Source organism: Dipodomys merriami, unplaced genomic scaffold (genome assembly GCF_024711535.1).
Source record: "Dipodomys merriami isolate MVZ:Mamm:240054 unplaced genomic scaffold, mDipMer1.0.p SCAF_143, whole genome shotgun sequence".
NCBI classification, from domain to species: Eukaryota; Metazoa; Chordata; class Mammalia; order Rodentia; family Heteromyidae; genus Dipodomys; species Dipodomys merriami.
Genome location: NW_027202749.1, coordinates 163,788 through 181,930, shown reverse-complemented (window position 1 = coordinate 181,930; position 18,143 = coordinate 163,788). Strand labels below are relative to the sequence as shown.

The window sequence follows — 18,143 nt, the reverse complement described above, 5'->3', positions numbered from 1 at the left end:
TGTGGGTTCAATTTGCATTTTCCTAGTTGCTAATGAACTTCATAATTCATCTCTATTTGCAATCTGTTTACCCTCTTCTTATAATTCATTGTGTCTTTGATCTATTTTCTAAACTGTTGAGTTATATGCCCTAGAGGCCTTCATCTGATATGTGGTTTGAAAATATTTTCCCCAGTATATGCATACAAAAACCTTCTGCTAGGAGCTGATTAAAGCCATACATTAGATCAACGTAGGGAGGACTGAAGGAAAGCATTATGCCCACCGTGGGTCCTCACCTCGTGGAGGCAGGCAGGCTATCAGAGCAGCCGTATTTCCCACAGAGGGAGCACGTGGCACCATCCCTATCCAGGTAGCAGGAGGGTCTGGGGGCCGGAAGTGAGGTGGGTGGGAGCTCAGGTGGGTCTGGGCAGCTGTATGGCAGGAACTCCGGGGCTGGGAGGAGCTCAGGTCTGGGTGGAGCTAGGACCAAAGGTGGGCATAATGCTTACACTGACATCTATTATTTTCCAAGTCAAGACATGGTATGTCTTTCCATAGGTCTTATTTTTTCATTAGTGTTGTATTTTTTAGTATATAATTGCTATAAACATGTGTTGTGCCATGCACCAGTGGCTCACACATGTAATCTGAGCTACTCAGGAGACTGAAGTCTGAGGGTCGTGGTTCAAAGTCAGCCTGGGTAAGAAAGTCCAAGAAATTCTTCTCTCCAATTAGCCACTGAAAAGCCAGAAGTGGAACTGTGGCTCAAGTGGTAGAGTGCTAGCCTTGAGCAGAAAAGCTCAGAGACAGTGCCTAGCCCCTGAGTTCAAGCCCCAGGACTGGCACCAAAAAAAAAAAAAATCTAGAGTTGGGAAGGTGGCTCAGTGGTAGAGCGCTTGCTTTGCATGCATGAGGCCCTGGGTTCGATTCCTCAGTACCACATAAGCAGAAAAAGCCAGAAGTGGCGCTGTGGTAGAGTGCTAGCCTTGAGCTGAAGAGCTGAGGGACAGCGCCCAGGCCCAGAGTTCAGGTCCCATGACTGGACCCCCCCCCAAAAAAATCTGTTTGTTAAGTTTATGTTTATTGGAGTATTTAATTTTCTTTGAGGTCATGTATTTAATTTTGGCCCCACATGTTCCCTGTTGGACAGGTTATAGACATTCAGCTGGTTGATTTGGATGGAATCGAGTGGGGTGGGGACAGCTGACCAGAGATGTGACTGTGCAGAAGCATCACTGTGACTGCCCCGAGCCGGCTCAGACACCACCCAGGCTGAGTGACTGCCCCGAGCAGGCTCAGACACCACCCAGGCTGAGTGACTGCCCCGAGCGGGCTCAGACACCACCCAGGCTGAGTGACTGCCCCGAGCCGGCTCAGACACCACCCAGGCTGACAGCTGAGGCGGAGTCCCACCCACCCAGCTCCCTCCATAGTCAGGCCTCTGTGGCCCTCTCTCTGCCCCCAGACCAGGTGGGGCAGGAAGACGTAAGGACCTGGTCTTGAGGAAGGGGCTGTGGATGGAGGGGTGGGAGGGAGCAGGCGATGAGGAGGAAGAGGAGCACAAGAAGATGGGACAAAGATGGAGAGACCCATAGGACTCCATTTGAGGTCTTGGAGAGTGGTACTGCCCTTTTGGGGGGAGACCTCTGGATGATGTTCATCTTCCTTTGTGTTGGACAGGGCTTATCCTAAAATGGGTGACTATCACAACCCCCAAGAGTACATCAAAGGCTGGAAACACACAATGATTATTTAGATGGGTATGGTTGAAAACAAAGTACACGTTGAGAGACAGAAAACAGGGATGAGCAACAAGAGACTTCCTCACTGGCTCCTAGCTCTGACAGGCCAGACTCCACCCGAACCCACAGAGGCTGGGCAGTGTTCGGGTGTTTGTGATCCTCCCCAGAGAGCCAGGTGCAATACAGAGGCCCGGGGCCACTTCCTCCTACACAGACAGAAGCTTGTCCACCTGTGCTGCCCTGCTGCTCCTCAAGCAGCATGACAGCTCCTGGGGAACGTGGCTGGACAGACACGCTCTGCTCTCCCCGGCCTCAGCTCCACCATCCTCTTGGACTGCTGGGATTTGCAGCTCTTTGCAGATAGACCCCGGTCTCCTCTTCCAGGCTGGCCTCTGGCCTCTTCCTTTGGCTTTCTTTGACCTCACGGGTTTGGGAGAGCTTTGGAGAAGCACAGAGTTCGATGGGGTGGAGAGACCTCAGGTCTTCTTTCCTAGGTACACGGCTCTGGGCGTGTCCTGCGACAAGAGTGGTTCCTGTGGGAGGGGACCTGCGACCTCACCCTGGCCTGGATTTTGATCTGGGAAACCTGGAAGGATCTAGGCAGCATTGGCCCTTCCCACCACATGCGCCACCCCACCCTCTACCCCTGAGGCTGGCTGCAGTCTGAGCCATCAGTGCTGAGCCTGCCGGTCCTGCTCTGCTTCCACACTGCTGGCCAGGACAGGGACCATGGAGGACCCCCCACAGGGCCACCGGGCCTATGCTCGCCGCTGGGTCTTCCTGCTGGTGGTCAGCCTGCTGAGCTTCTCCAACGCCATGGTATGGACGGCAGGTGGGCGGGCACAGGGAGCCGCCGGGTTCACTCTCCCGAAGACACAGCGCTCTGTGTTCAGTGTCCATCCGGCGCCTTGTCCTGGATGGGGAAGGGGAAAATATTCTGACCTCAGGACACGGGTGAGCCTGTGACTGGGGAAACCAGCAGGAAGCAGATCTTCCTGCAAGGTTCCCAGCTTCAGACCAGGACCCACAGGTCCCGATGGCCTCTCCACCATCTGACCTGGGCACCGTCCAGCTGCCTGGCTCCCTGGCCCACATGAATCTGTAGGTCACTGTGCAACCTTTTTTTTTTTGGTCGGTCATGAGGCTTGAACTCTGGGCCTGGGCACTGTCTCTCAGCTCTTCAGCTCAAGGCTAGAGCTCTACCACTTGAGCCACAGTGCCACTTCTGGTTTCCTAGTTGTTTATTGGAGATAAGAGTCTCATGGGGGCTGGGAAGGTGGCTCAGTGGTACAGCGCTTGCCTTACATGCATGAGGCCCTGGGTTCGATTCCGCAGCACCACATAAGCAAAAAAGAAAAAAAAAGAAGTGGTGCTGTGGCTCAAGTGGTAGAGCGCTCGCCTTGAGCTGAAGAGCGCAAGGACAGTGCCCAGACCCAGAGTTCAAGCCCCATGACTGACAAAAAAAGTCTCATGGACATTCCTGCCTGGGCTGCTTTGAACCGTGATCCTCAGATCTCAGCCTCCTGAGTAGCTAGGATTATAGACGTGAGCCATCGGTACCCAGCACTATGGGACCTCTTTTTTTTTTGCGGGGGGGGGGTCCAATCGTGGGGCCTGAACTCTGGGCCTGGGCGCTGTCACTCAGCTCTTCAGCTCAAGGATAGTGCTCTACCACTTGAGCCAGAGCGCCACTTCCGGCTTTTTTCTTTTTGCTTATGTGGTGCTGAGGAATCGAACCCAGGGCCTCATGCATGCAAGACAAGCACTCTACCACTGAGCCACCTTCCCAGCCCCTGGAACCTCTTAAAGAACCACAAAAAACAAAAACAACAACAAAAAACAAAACGGCATCTGGGCCCTGCAGCTACTTTGGCAGCTTGATACGCTGCTTGGGGAGGTCCAGAGGTGACCTAGAAGCTCAGCCCTATGAGTAGAGATGATGTCTAGAGGGCAGGTATGGTAAGATTTCAGCACTGCTGGCTGACACTGCATTAAAATGCCTGCAGACTGATTAAGGCCTTTTCTTCCCTGATGAAATACAAATGGCACCTGTTGTGTGGGCCTGGGCTCCGTCTGCTGTGATGATTGTAGAAGCCTCCTCTGCCCACAGCTGCCCCAGCCGCCTACCGTGGCTGGGCTCCCAGGCCCTGTGGAGGGTCAGATCGGTCCTAGTGGAGCTTGTGGTCAGCCCTGAAGGCTCTGGCCAGGTTGCTGGCCGCCACACATGCTCCCACAGGCTGGCCCACTGCTAGGCAGGCTGTCTGGCCTGCCCAGGTACCACCCCCAGGATGGCAGGATGGACACAGAGTTCACGTTAGGTCATACCCTCAGTGTTTGTATACCTGCCCGTACCCCTGCTCCTCCCTGGGTCGACTCCATGAGGCCACGAGCAACAGGGCAGAGTTGGGTAGGCAGAGGCTCTTTCCCTGGGTGACTGCCTTGTATCCCAGCTGTGGCTCAGCTTTGCCCCTGTGGCGGACACCGTCGCTCAGCACTTCCTCCTGTCCATGGAGCAGATCAACTGGCTGTCACTGATCTACCTTGTGGTGTCCATCCCGTTTGGCGTGGCAGCCATCTGGGTCGTGGACTCTGTGGGACTCCGTGTGGCTGTGAGTCAGAGCGGGCAGCACGCCTGCTCTGGGGCGAGGGGCCCTGCCTTTGGGGTGGGAGCGGTGGCTGTCTCCCGCGGTGGGCTGGGGCTGGGAAGACCGAGCTGGCTGTCAACCTCTGACCCTCCCACAGACCATCCTGGGTGCATGGCTGAACTTTGCCGGGAGCGTACTGCGTGCTCTGCCCGGCCTAGCTGGGATTCCCAGTCCGTTTGCCTTCTTCATGAGTGGCCAGAGCCTGTGTGCCCTGGCCCAGACTCTGGTCATTTTCTCTCCAGCCAAGCTGGCTGCCTTGTGGTTCCCAGAGCATCAGCGAACCACAGCCAACATGCTGGGCACCATGTGTGAGTCCAGGGTGAAGCCTGCTGCCTGGCCTAAGCCTTGCCCCTGGCTGGGTATAGGGCCCCTCTGCCCCTGAGCTTGGGCTTAAGCCAAGAAGGCTGGGCCAAGGCCTCTCCTGGCTGAACTAATGCAGCTCTTTGTACGTCTGTCAACCTAGCAAACCCCCTCGGCATCCTTATGGCCAATGTGCTGTCACCGGCCCTGGTCAAGAAGGCAGAGGACATCCCCGTGATGGTGAGCAGCTCACGAGGTGCACGTATTCCTGCATAGCGTGGGCATACATGCGGTGTGTGTTAGTGTGTGCATATGAATGTCCTTGTATGTGCGATATGCATAGGCATGGTATACACACAGGAACATGTGTGTACCCCTTGCTACCAGCATGACCTGTTTCTTACATACGTGTGAAGGGGCTATCGGGGATGAGTCTGGAGGCTGAGGAGGGCAGCCTGCCATTTTCAAGAAGGAAGTTGTCTTTAGGTAGTATTCTGAGAGCTGAGCTCCCTGTGAAGCCTCTGGAGCAGGCCAGAGTGGAGCAGGCAGCTTACTCCTGGGCCTGCAGTTCTGCAGAGGAAGATGGGTGGTTGCTGGCAAGGGGGCAGCGAGCCTGGGCCCAGAGCACGCTGGAGATGTGGGATGTGCACGCCAATATGGTGCTTTGTCACCCCAGCTTGGTGTCTACACCGGGCCCGCCGCCCTTGCCTGCCTGCTGTCCACCACCTGTCTCTGGGAGAGTGTACCCCCCACCCCACCCTCCGCCGGGGCTGCCAGCTCCACCTCAGAGGACTTCATCCAAGGGCTCAAGCTGGTGGGTGCTGAAGACGCTGGCGCTGGACGCTGGGCTCCGGTGCTCCTGGGCTGGACCCCGGGCGCCGGGCTCCAGGGCTCCTGGGCTGAGTGACACCTTCCTCTCCAGCTTGTCCAGAACAAGGCCTATGTTATCCTGGCTGTGTGCTTTGGCGGTGGCATCGGCGTCTTCTCTAGCTTCTCAGCCCTCCTGGAGCAGATCCTCTGTGTCAATGGCTACTCCAATGTGAGCACCGTCCTGTCTCCGCCGGGGTAACGTGCTGCACACACAGTGTGCATCCCTGACGGCAGCACCCTGGCTGCTCACACATCCCCATGCCGTGTCCTCTGCCTCCACGCGGCCCGTGGGGCGAGGTACATATTTCTACCTCTGCTCTGGGGCGCACAGACACCAAAGTCCCACAGGCCATCCGGAGGGGTCAGGCCCTTCCCTGAATGGGTGCAAAGTGCAGGAACCCTCCCCTGGCAGGCGGCCCAGGGTCTTTTCCCTCCTGGGCCTCTGGCACTGCCCTGGTGATGGCATAGACCCCGAGGAGCCCTACTGGCTTCTCCCCCTTCCCATCCCCCCTCTCCTCCCTGCTTCCAGGAGTTTTCAGGCCTCTGTGGGGCTCTCTTCATCGTGTTCGGGATCCTGGGTGCCCTGGGTCTTGGACTGTATGTAGATCGGACCAAGTGTTTCACTGAGGCCACCAAGATAGGGCTCTGCCTCACCTCCATGACCTGTGTGGCCTTTGCCCTGGTGAGCACCCCCGGTGTGGAGAGGTGTTTGGGGCAGGGTGGTGTGGGCGGGTGGGACGGGGCAGCTCGGCCTAGCAGGCCGTTTACTTCGGCTGGACTGCTCCCCACTGAGCGGCCTTGGGTAGGATGAGGCCTCCCTGCTCACGCGCCAGCCAGTCCCGGAGCTCAGGGAGCAGCGTACCTGATGGTTTCCACTGCTCCTTCCCTCGGCCACCCTGCCGCCCCCAGGTCTCCCAGCTGCAGCAACAGCAGGTGGCGCTGGCGGCCATCTGTGCCCTGTGTGGGCTCTTCGGGTTCTCAGTGGCACCAGTGGCCATGGAGCTGGCTGTTGAGTGCTCGTTCCCTGTGGGGGAAGGAGCGGCTGCAGGCCTGGTCTTTGTCCTGGGGTGAGTGTCCATCTGTCCTAGCCATTTCCCTTGGGGTCCAGAGGACCTCCTCCTGTCCCGCCCAGGCTGTGAGACCCAAGCCCCTGTTCCACGAAACAAGGCGCCTGCCTGCTTTCCAGTGCTGTGTGCAGGCTGGGGCCAGCTGCTGGCTCCGGGGGAAATGGTGGCACCGGCGTTGGCTCCCTCCCACGGCGGCACTCAGCTCTGGTAGCTGGTTCAGTATCACCGCTCACCTGAGCGCCCTGTGTGTGCAGGCAGGCGGAGGGAACGCTCATCATGCTGCTGCTGACAGCACTTACCGTGAAGAGGGCCAAGCCATCTGTCTCTACCTGCCAGCAGGGCGAGGAATCGCTGGACTGGACTGGTGAGTGTCTACACCATGCACGTCCCGAGAGCAGCCACTAGGAGACCCGGCCTAACCGGACAGCCCTGCACCCTCCTCTCCAGAACACTAGCTCTTCATGCGCTTCGCTGTCCTTGGGAGGGGGGGCACGGGCACCATGGGTGCTGTGGGGCAGGGCCAGAGACAGCTCAGCTGATGTGCGTCACCCAAAGACCCTGACATAAACGCATCCTCCGTACCCCGAGTGAGCTTCTTACAGCCCAGGAAAAGAGAAAGGGAAATAGAGGGAAGTAGAGGCAGAGACCTGAGAGGGAGAAAAGGAGACAAACATATAGATAAGAGAGGCGAGAGTGACACACACAGAGGGACAGGGATAGAAACACAGAGAGGGGGACGCCCGGAGACAGCATCAGAAGGAAACCCAGACAGAGAGGACAGGGTCAGAGGTGTGGGCAGAGCCAGGTGCTCCACCACCCAGTCCTCCTCCTGGCAACACAGAGCTGCAGCGCTTAGGTCTGAGTCTAAACACCCTCAGGGCTGCAGGACTGGGCACAGGGCTGTTTCCAGGCCGCTCTGTGGTCATGGCCAGCGAGGTCAGCTGAGTGAGAACTACGGGGCTTTTGCCCACTCAGGTTCAGCTGTAGCCAGGGGTTCTGGCTGCTTGGATGTCTGTGGACAGAGCTGTATTTGTGTCCCCAGTGTCCCTGCTGCTGCTGGCCGGTCTGTGCACCGTCTTCACGTGTGTCCTGGTCCTCTTCTTCCACACCCCGTACCGGCGCCTGCAGGCTGAGTCTGAAGGGCTCTCTCCAGCCAGGGCCAATACCCTGGAGCCCAGGATCACAAGGCCCACTCCAGAGTTGCCCCTGGAGGCTCCCAGCTTAGCATCCCTAGCTGGGATCCTACAGGAAGCTCCTGCCCCTGGCCCTCTTCCCCCAGGACTAGCAGAGATGGTGACTGGAGATATCCAGTGAGGGAGAGGCAGCCTGGGTCAACCTTACTGGGCCAGCTATGCTAACATGGACTCATGAAGAGGTAGGTTTGATGATAGGCGTGAGCTACCCGTGGACTCAAGGTTCTTGGCACAGGCCCAGGCATCGCGGGGTGGCCACTTCCCTCCGGGGTGGGGGTGCCGCCGCCTGGGTGCTCTCTGGGCAGGCAGGACCTTCCCCAGGCCAGACCCGTGGCTGCTGTAGGGAGGGGCGGTGCAAGGCAACGGGGTGAGAAGGGGCACCCTGTCACCAGCCACGGGCCGACGGGGAGCTGCATAAGTTAGGGGTCCTAGGAGCCAGAGCACAGCCAGACTGGGGCGGGCCTTGCCATGCGCCCACCCCAGAGCCTTTCCACATCTGCTCACCCGTGACCAGACCTGAGCCCAGTTCTGAGGATGTGGAGGATGGAGGGCCAGGCTGGGCTGTGGAGGAGCAGCAGGGCAACCGAAAATGCGAGGACCCCGTGCCCCTTCCCTCCAGCGGACACCCGTGTTTACTGAACCGCCCACAGCCCTAGGGGTGGGAGAATCACTCCGCCCCCCTCCCCCATGGGTGAGCACGTGGCTCAGCACCTTGTAGTCTGGGCTGTCCTCAGTGTCCATAGAGGTCATCTCTAGCATCTGACCCACCCGAGAGCAAGGGTGGCAGTCGGGGTGAGAGACTCGCCAGGCTCCACTGCTCAGAACCGGCTGAAATACAGGAACCTAACTCCAGCCAGCAGCGGCTCCTTTCTGTGTGGGACTGAGGGGGCCCGCAGCTTAGGGCCAGGCCAGCCACGGCTATGCTGGCCTCTCAGACAGGCTGGGCCCAGGCCTGCCCGTCTCTAGCTTTCCTCCACTATTACCGTTTGTGGCCCTTGAGCTTGGGCTTTTGGGCATGTGGGAGAGGGCAGTGTACAATATGAGGCCGAGGCAGGGATTCTAGAAAGCCCTGGAGATCACAAAGCTGGAGGAGTAGATCACACTGGCTGCAGAGTGACGTCCAGACCTGACCTAGCGGCGCTGGAGGTTTCAGCCCTTGTGGGAGACCCATCCGAGGGGCTTGTTCTGACAGGTGCTTCCCTCACACCTTCCTGCCGTCTCGAGCAGGTGGGCACCTCCCTCCAAGCCCCAAGAGGGGCTGGGGCGGAACAAACGTCACTTGCTCTCATCTGGTCGTCCTGCAGCGGGTGTTTGAGGCAAGGGAGGGAAGGAGCTGAATTAGGCTGTTCTGAGAAAGGGTGATCAGTGCAGCTGCAGCTCCTTGGGGGAAGGCACAGAGCCCACCTCCACTTACACTCGCTCTGACTCACATCTCTCCTGGGGTCTTGCCTGGAGGAAGGTGTCTGATGGAGTCAGAAGCAAGTACCCAGGATACCAGAATTCTTACCCTCATCGCCAGTGCTCAGCAAGGGGGAACCCTCTACATGAGAGTCCAGAGGTTCTCTGCAGAAGGCAAAAGACAGTGTGGCCAGAGGGACGATTACTGAGTGTGCCATGGGGGCCCCCATGAGCAGGGCTACCCTAAGAACTGGGCCTTTGTGGTCCCTGGGCAGTGTCTCAAGGCCCCACACTGGGTAAGGACCAAGGGACAGACTGTAGGATCCGGAGCTACAGCCCCTCTCAGCCCCTCCGTGAAAGGGGACTCACTCTTCCCTGTGGATGCTCCCTTTGCCATCTGGGTTGGGCATCTTGAAGATGTTTAAGATGGCCGCCTCTGTGTCTGTGCCTGTCCACAGGAGGCTTTTAGGGTCCCACCCTGCCCCAGGGCACCACACACTGCTCACAGTGTCCTTTGCTTGGAAAGCCTTTCCACACCTGAGCCCCAGAAAGACCCTGTCTTCATCACCAGCCAGGTCTGCAGCTGGGGGCCAGTCCTCCAGGAGCTGGAGGCCACCAGCAGCTCAGATAATGGGAGCTGAGTATGGGACCTTGAGTGGCTTCCAGGTAGCTGACAAACTTCATGTGGTAGCAAAGTATGGATTTTTCTGTGAAATGCCTAGGTTTTTCCTAGTAACCCTTAAGCAGCATGCAGGTATCTGGCTCTCGAGGACTTCCATGCCCGTTGAAGCATCAGGAAGTCACCATTCAGCCTCTCTCCAAATAGGTTCAGGAACACAGTGAAGTTGATAGGCCCCGAGGCCTCCTGGGGGAAGACATCCGCGCATCGTCCCTGACACTGATTCTGCCTATTGCAGATATGGAGGGCCGGGGTTCACGGGAGGGCATACCCCAACTCTACTGTCCTTGACCCTGGAGGTGTCTCCTGCCAGGCAGCATCCCACCTGCCATTCTCCAGCCTGATCCCAGAGCAGGCTCACCATGTGCAGACACAGGGGGAAGCGGGGAGGGAAATTCTCAGCCCAGGTGTACAAAGCAGGCCCTGGGGTAGGCCAGCGGACTCCAAACCAGGAGACAGGGACATTAGCTGCTGTGGAGGACCAGAGGAGGAAAAGAACTGGGACGTGGTTAAGGACTTATTGCATGCTCAGGTATAAGAAGGCCAAAGGAAGACCTCGTCACTGGGAACCCTCACCCCAGGGAGAAACCAGAATGCTTTCTGTGTGTTAGAAGCCCCTTGCATCCCTCCCTGGGCTGAGAACAATGTGTCCCATGGTGTGGGACAGGCTGGGATGACATGGTGTCCATGAGAGCATTAGCCCCTCCGTGCAGTTCCTGTCCCAAGCCCATTCCAGATTCCCTGTCCACCGGGAATGCTAGGCCATGTCTGGGCCATGCTTCCCTTCCATTGTAGCTGCTCTGTGAGGCATAAGTGCCTTCCAGGTCCTCCTTGTCAAGAAGCCCCCCTGGTTCTGATCCCTGAGCGTCAATGCCTAGGGATCAAGGCCAGGCCTGCTCCTGGTGTTGCTCCTGGTGGCCTCCTTCACCCTGTCCTGGGCCCCATTCCCTGTGACCCACTCCTCAGCCCCACAAAGAGGAGAGGCAGCCAAAGGTCCATACAGATCCTCCAGACCGGCTGGGCCAAGCATCCCTGTGAAAGAAGATTGTCTCACCTCCTTGAACTGAATCTGGGTCTGCTGAAGCTGGAGGACACTGAGGATGCCCACTGGGCACACAGAGTCCTGCTTCCTTCTTGGTCTTCCTGCTGGCCTGAGTTAGGAGCACAGTAGCTGAGGTCTCTGGGAAGTTGGGAGAACCCTCACAGGCACCCCATAATTTGGGAGGTGAGAGGAGGAGTCCAGGCTGAAGGGGTCTGGGCAGCCCTCAGTCCCAATGCCTGGGTTTTAGAGGAAATGCAGAGACCCCTAGAGGACCTGGTAAGGCATGGAGCTCACAGCTGCCTCTTGGTGTTGAGCCTAAGACAGCCCCAAAGAAAATGAGACTCCAAGAATAGGCTTGTTCTAGGATCAGGTTTCCTGAACCTGAATGAGGTTTTCTTTATCCTGTCCACACCTGCATGTCTACATGAGTACACACACACACACACACACACACACACACACACACACACACACACACACACACACACACACACACACACACCCCCCACACACACACACACACACACACACACACACACACGGTCTTGGCCGGGAACAACCGCAGAGTGAGCCCTCGGTTCCCCTTTGCTTCCTGGCATCCCCAGGCACCAGGACTTTTTTTATTTTGCTGCAGTCCATGGCACCGCCCATGCTGCTGGCTAGGACCTGGGCACGGAGCCCTGGGGAGTGCCTGGGTTCTGCTGGGGCTGCAGGAAGTACAGAGGAAGGGGCCCTTTCCCAGATCGGCACAAAGGCCTAAGTTTGTCTAGCACTCTGTACCTGTGGGGGCTTCCCAGCTGTCCTTACATGCTGGCAAGACCCATGACCCTGTCCCTAAGGCTTCTTCTGACCTTTGAGTCACCATCTCTTTGGCTGGCCCACAAGGATAATGTTTCTGAGATGGATGGTCAGCTGGGATGGAGTCACTTAGCCTGGTGCCCAGGTACTACCCTATTCCTAGCCTGACAGGCAGAGTGGGTGGAAAGGGTCTGGCAAGCAGCCTGCTGTTGGTGCCAGACACTGGCACCTGAAGCGAGCATGCGTACGGAGGAGATGGGGACTGCAGGCCACAGGCTGGAGGGAGGGTGAGGTGGGCAGGTGGGAGCCCACGATCTCACTGTGTGATTTTGAAAGGTGGGTGCTCCCCCCCAGCATGTCTTTGAGTCACAGTGCACTTGCCATGTCCGCTGTGACGTCCTCTTCCCTTGTGCCTCAGTTGGTCACATCTAGGAGGTTATCAAAGATCTGTAGGGCTGATAGAACCTTTGAACAGGACTCAGGGGGCTTGAGAGGAATGATCAGAGGGGATACCCATGGCCAGGCGCAGGACAGGAGCTGGGAGGAAGGGCCTGGCCAGCTCTGGGTTTGGCCCTGCAGGGCTGGCTGTAGGAGTGGGAAGTTTGGAAAATGAGAAGGGCTACAGAGCCCCCAGGGAGGGTAAAGACTGTGCTCAGCACTAAAGATAGCAACACAGCCAGAGTACTGGCATTCTGTACACAGCCGACCCCAACTGTATCCCAAGATCCGTCCCGAGGTGTCCTGAGCCAGGTAGAACCACTCTACCTCCAGAAAGACCCTGAGCCTGGGGCTGTGGGGGGCAGCCAGAGGTCTTCCTTGGGTGCTCGAGCTCGTGGTGTCTGTGTGCGCTTGCATGCATATGTGTCTCCTCTATCAGCACCCTCAAGTGGTTTGTATGTACTCCCCCTCTGTCCTACACGCCTTGGGCCCCAGAGACATTCACTTTCCATTCTGGAAGTTTGATTTATTTTACAATCAGGTGAAGGGAAACTCATTTGGTCATCGGAGGTAATCCAACCGCTTGCAGGAAGGGGAGGGGCTGAGTGTACAGACTGCTTCCAGCTCCCAGGAGGCATTCCATCCAGAAGGCCAGTACCTCTAGATCAGACACACAGGGGAAGGATTTGGCATGGTGATAGCTAAATAATATTAATTAGACTTTGCCAGAGAACCACGCAGACATCCAGGCACAGAGAACAAGAAAAGGTTTACTGTCGGGCGAGGGGGCCGGCCAGACCCCTTCTCACAGGGAGGAGTGAGAAGCACCGGCTACTGTCCGGGTGACCTGTATGACCTAGGAGGTCTAGGAGGGGCTGGGAGGGGCTGGGAGGCGGAGACCCGGTGTGGAGTGCGGGCCAGGGGCTTCATCAGGGCGGACTAGGATGGATGGCTCTGTCCAAGGAGCAGAGAAGGGTCCTGCGGCCGCCCAGGCCTGAAGGTCACTCTCAGGGGCTCCGCTGCCTCCTGGGAGTGCCATCCGGGTAGAGGGCCGGAGGCCGGTCTGCCTCCGGGAAGGGCCAGGGCTGTGCAGCCATCGCTAGCGCCGGCCAGGCCGGCAGCGCCCGCTCCGGGGCCCGGTCACCAGTGTGGGCCCGGGAGCCAGGCCGGCCCACGGCGGGGAGGCCACGCGGCCACGCACGGCCGGGGCCGGGAGAGGGGGGCCGGGGTGCGGGGCCGGGAGAGGGGGGCCGGGGGGATTGGGGGCCGGGGTGCGGGGGGCCGGGGGGAATGGGGGCCGGGGTGCGGGGCGGGGTGGCCGGGGTGCGGGGCCGGGGGGATGGGGGCCGGAAGAGGGGGGCCGGGGTGCCGGCCCGGGTGTGGAGCCGGGGGGATGGGAGCCGGGGTGTGGGGCCGGGAGAGGGGGGCCGGGGGTGTGGGGCCCGGGGAATGGGGCCGGGGGTGCGGGGCCCGGGGAATGGGGCCGGGGGTGCGGGGCCCGGGGAATGGGGCCGGGGGTGCAGGGCGGGGTGCGGGGCCGGGGGAAGGGGGCCGGGGGTGCAGGGCGGGGTGCGGGGCCGGGGGAAGGGGGCCGGGCCGGGGTGCGGGACTCCGACCAGACCGTCCCGACCCCAGATCGAGGCGGGAGGACGGCGGGCTGGCGGGCGGCGGAGGGCCCGCGTGGAGGCGGCGGGGCTCGGGCCTGCGCGGACCCCGGCCCTTCCGGGTCGCCGCAGGGCCGGGAAGGCGGCTGCCTCGTGGCCGCCCCACCGCGACCAGAACCGCTGCAGCGCCCGCGGCTCAGAGCCGAGCGGCCCGCACCCGCCCCGCGGAAGAGGGAAGTCAGCCCGGGGCGGCGTCGCCCCGCCCCGCACGGGGCAGCGCGCAGGCGCAGCCCCGCCCCCGCCCTCCGCCCGCCAGGGGGCGCCCCGGGGCGGCGCATGCGCCTTCCGGGGCCTCCCCGCCGCGAGGGTTCACCCTTCTCCCTCGTTGTGCTTCCGGTGTGAAGGTCGGGGCAAGATGGTGCCGCCGGTGCAAGTGTCTCCGCTCATCAAGGTGAACCCAGCTTCGGGGCCGTGTGCGGCGGCCCCGCCTGACCCGACCCGCTCCCTCCCCGCGGCCCGGCCTGCTGCAGCCCCCACCCCTGCCCGGCCTGCTGCAGCCCCCACCCCGGCCCGGGCTCCCTCCCCGCGGCCCCCACCCCGGCCCGGGCTCCCTCCCCGCGGCCCCCACCCCGGCCCGGGCTCCCTCCCCGCGGCCCCCACCCCGGCCCGGGCTCCCTCCCCGCGGCCCCCACCCCGGCCCGGGCTCCCTCCCCGCGGCCCCCACCCCGGCCCGGGCTCCCTCCCCGCGGCCCCCACCCCGGCCCGGGCTCCCTCCCCGCGGCCCCGCGGCCTGCTGCAGCCCCCACCCCGGCCCGGGCTCCCTCCCCGCGGCCCCCACCCCGGCCCGGCCTGCTGCAGCCCCCACCCCGGCCCGGGCTCCCTCCCCGCGGCCCCCACCCCGGCCCGGCCTGCTGCAGCCCCCACCCCGGCCCGGGCTCCCTCCTCGCGGCCCGGCCTGCTGCAGCCCCCACCCCGGCCCGGGCTCCCTCCTCGCGGCCCGGCCTGCTGCAGCCCCCACCCCGGCCCGGCCTGCTGCAGCCCCCACCCCGGCCCGGGCTCCCTCCCCGCGGCCCGGCCTGCTGCAGCCCCCACCCCACCCCGGCCCGGCCCGGCGCGGCTGCCCTCGTCCTCTCCCCGCGGCCCGGCCTCCCCCCTCCCCCCTCCCCCCCGGTCCCTCCCCCCTCGCACGGTGCTCAGCCCCCCTCTGTCCCGCAGCTCGGTCGCTACTCCGCCCTGGTCCTCGGCATGGCCTACGGAGCCAAGCGCCACAGTGAGTCGGGCGGGCGGCGGGGGGGAAGCGGGAGGGCGGGCGCGGGCCTGGGGGGCGTCGGGGGTCTCGGAGGGGATCGGGGGGTCGGAGGGCTCGGGGGGATGGGGGGCTCGGGGGGTCGGGGGTCTCGGAGGGCTGGGGGGGGGGCCGCAGGGGTCTCGGAAGGCTCGGAGGGTCGGGGGCTCGGGGAAGCCCGGCCCCGCTCGGAGGCTGACCCCGCGCTCCAGGTTACCTGAAGCCCCGCGCGGAGGAGGAGAGGAGGGTGGCGGCGGAGGAGAAGAAGAGGCAGGACGAGCTGAAGCGGATTGAGAGGCAGCTGGCCGAAGGTACGGCCGGCCCGAGCCCCCACGCCGGGGCGGCCCTAGCCCGCTGCCCGCCCAGTGAGGGCTAGGGGAGGGCTCGTGGAGGGAGGGAGGGAGGACTGGCGGAGGGAGGGATGGAGGGTGTCCCTTCCCACCACCCAGGGTTCCGCGTGCCAGGCTGGGGGGGGCGTGTGGCAGTTTGCCTGGGGGACGGCGCCCATCTCTCTGGGCCACTTGCACCCGGTCCAGAGAGGACACAACAGAGCAGCTGACCCCAGCAGACCCAAGTCACGTTACCTGGAGGTTTTTTTTTTTTTTTTTTTTTGTCAGTCTGAGTCTTGAACTCTGGGCCTGGGCGCTGTCCTTGTGCTCTTCAGCTCAAGGCGAGTGCTCTACCGCTTGAGCCACAGCACCACTTCCAGAATCTGGGTAGTTTGGAAACTGAAACCCCAAGGTTCTCTAAGGTGGCCTCAGAGAACAATAATGTCTGACACTTTGTCTCTTCTGACCTTTCAGCCCAGGAAGACAGCATACTTAAGTGAGAGGCACCAGCTCTGCCATTTCCAGCCCCATCGGATGAATAAAAATTTGGTTTGTGATGCTCTGGCTCCCTCTCCTTACTGTCCCAAGCAGTTGGATTATTTTCCTGATTGTGGGGGCCTAAGGGAAATTTGAAAGAACTAAGAATCATTTGGTACAGACCTAAAGTGTAGTTGGCACACTGAAAGTACAGAAAGACAAAACTAGTGCTTGTTCTGTCTGGGACGGGTTGGAGTGTGTACGCGCACACGGCGGTAGGGGACAGAGTGCAGTTTGCTCTGTCCCTGGATAGGCATAGGACACAGGAGGGTCCTGCATGGGAGTGTGTATTCATTGCCCAGTCCAGTTCTCTAGGTGATGGAGTCTTGGCTGGTCTTGAGACGAAAGCTCAGAGAAGTGAGCTGAGTTCTTCCTGAGGTGTTCTTTCCCCAGGGAACCCCCAGGCTCCTGCTTGCTAAGTGCAGGCCAGACCCTGGGCTGTAGGTTTGGAGTGGACGAGGTGGTTGTGGCTATTTTCCAGCTTTATGCCTTGAGCACATATCTCAGGGCTGGGGCCCCAAATGTGTTTCCCCCGTTCTGTAAAGTGAGTGAAGAGGTGCGACTACATGAACTCAGAGCCCTGTATGTTAAGGTGTTGTTTGATTCTCCAGTGGGCCCCCCCCCCCCCCCACTACCACCTGGTATGCAGCACCTGGGTCTATGGTGTTGCCAGGTCCTGTACCCCTTGGTCCTTGCTATACTCTCTCAAAAGTCACTGAGGTGAAAACAAATACTAAACTGGCTCCTGTTTGTAGCAGGTAGATGATAATGTTGGGCGTGTCCACCCTCCCCTCTGCTCTCAGGAATGACCCTATCCAGTTGACTATCAAGGGAACAGATGTTTCCGGTCACTGTGAGTTAGAAGCCTTTTTTCCTTGTACAATGAATCCCGGTGAACTGCCTCTGCTGCTCCTTCCCGGCTTGCCTACATGAAGTCACGCAGAGTGCGGGCTGTGCAGGCCGCAGGCCTTGCTGGTAGGAGGCTGAGCTTCAAGTTCCACTCCAGTGGTTAGTATAATTCTTCCCCTCAGACCTCTGTTTGGATTACTGCTCTCGCTATTCATGGCCTTGACCTTTGTGGTAGAATGTCCTGACTAGGTCACAATGATTCTACTTTGTAAAAAGTGAGCAGGTCGAGTTTTATTTTGAGTTCCTGGGCATGATTTTGCTAAACAAGATGGGGTATGTGGATGCTGTCTACCATATAGGTATATACACATATGTACATGTTGGTTCTGGATGGTTCCACTCAACAGTTCACCGACCCAAGTTAGAGATCTCCTTGTGGAAACTATCTGAAAAACTGGTGAGTGGAGCACCAGTGGCTCACACTTGTGATAGCTACTCAGGAGGCTGAGATCTGAGGATCACAGTTCAAAGCCAGCCAAGGCAAGAAAATCTGTGAGACTAATCTCCAATTAATCGCAGAAAAAGCCAGAAGTAGCACTGTGGCTCAAGTGGTGGGTCCTAGCCTTGAGCAAAAAGGAGCTCAGGGACAGAACCAAGCCCAGAATTTGATCCCCAGGACCAGCAAAAACAAAAAACTGATTAGTTACGTGGGCTACCACCTAGGTTAGTCACAGTTGGCTTTAGTTTATAAAAAACACAACCTTAGTTTCAAAATACTCAGTTATGCTCAATCATTTTCTTTGCTTTCTAACATATACCAGACTGCAGAGGCAGGGTCCAGTGTGTAAGTAGCGGTAGCAGGAGGGATTGGCAGCCCGGTCCAGAGCTCACAGGATACAGCAGGTAGAAGACTTTGGCGCCGGTCCACCATTGCAGACTTCCATGCCCACTACAAGACAAACAGAACCTTCATTGCCGTCTCTGCCCCATGCCCTCTACCAGGCCAGCAGGAGAGGCTGAGCTGGGTGTGTGGTCAGTCCAAGCGGATTACCTGCTGAGTCTCAGCTAATGCTTGAGCCCTGCTGACACCATGCCCTGCTTACTCTCGGTCTTGGCCTGCCATGACCCTCACGCTGCCTGGCTCACATTGGTCTCTTACCCCGTGGCACAAGAAGGCAGGAAGGAGAAAAACAGCGAGGGTTGCCAGACGCCAGTGAAGATACAGTGTTACTGGCTGACCTGGGTGCGCTAACTCTCAACTGAGTCCTAGCCGGGTTGTGGGATGGAAAGAAATGACATCATGAAAGACAATGTTTGCTTTGCTCAAATCTGTGCCTTTTGTTTTGGGCTTGCTGTTTTGCTTCAGAAGCTTAATGGAAGTGTGG

The 18,143-nt window shown here is 59.8% G+C and overlaps 3 protein-coding genes across 3 annotated transcripts in view; 2 read left to right on the top strand and 1 right to left on the bottom strand.

Moving 5' to 3' along the window:
• Nucleotides 1-2,453: 2,453 nt before the first annotated feature.
• Nucleotides 2,454-8,455, top strand: Slc49a3 (solute carrier family 49 member 3). The gene is made up of 11 exons (XM_070021613.1): nucleotides 2,454-2,543; nucleotides 4,175-4,333; nucleotides 4,467-4,677; nucleotides 4,833-4,909; nucleotides 5,346-5,483; nucleotides 5,592-5,708; nucleotides 6,069-6,221; nucleotides 6,449-6,606; nucleotides 6,861-6,970; nucleotides 7,649-7,916; nucleotides 8,314-8,455. Exons 1-11 carry the CDS (start codon nucleotides 2,454-2,456, stop codon nucleotides 8,453-8,455), a joined length of 1,623 nt encoding a protein of 540 aa, XP_069877714.1.
• A 4,524-nt stretch (nucleotides 8,456-12,979) lies between these two features.
• Atp5me (ATP synthase membrane subunit e) lies at nucleotides 12,980-15,929 on the top strand. Its single transcript, XM_070021625.1, has 5 exons — nucleotides 12,980-13,003; nucleotides 14,163-14,209; nucleotides 14,974-15,028; nucleotides 15,256-15,354; nucleotides 15,847-15,929. The coding sequence occupies exons 2-5, from the start codon at nucleotides 14,174-14,176 to the stop codon at nucleotides 15,870-15,872; spliced, it is 216 nt and encodes a 71-aa protein (XP_069877726.1). The 5' UTR covers nucleotides 12,980-13,003; nucleotides 14,163-14,173; the 3' UTR covers nucleotides 15,873-15,929.
• Nucleotides 15,930-17,552: 1,623 nt separating this feature from the next.
• The window catches only part of Pde6b (phosphodiesterase 6B), a 36,540-nt gene continuing 35,949 nt past the window's right edge, over nucleotides 17,553-18,143 (bottom strand). The window contains exon 22 of the mRNA XM_070021626.1: nucleotides 17,553-17,707. Within this exon, the coding sequence (XP_069877727.1) occupies nucleotides 17,646-17,707 (62 nt within the window). The 3' untranslated portion in view covers nucleotides 17,553-17,645. The remainder of the gene's footprint in view (nucleotides 17,708-18,143) is intronic.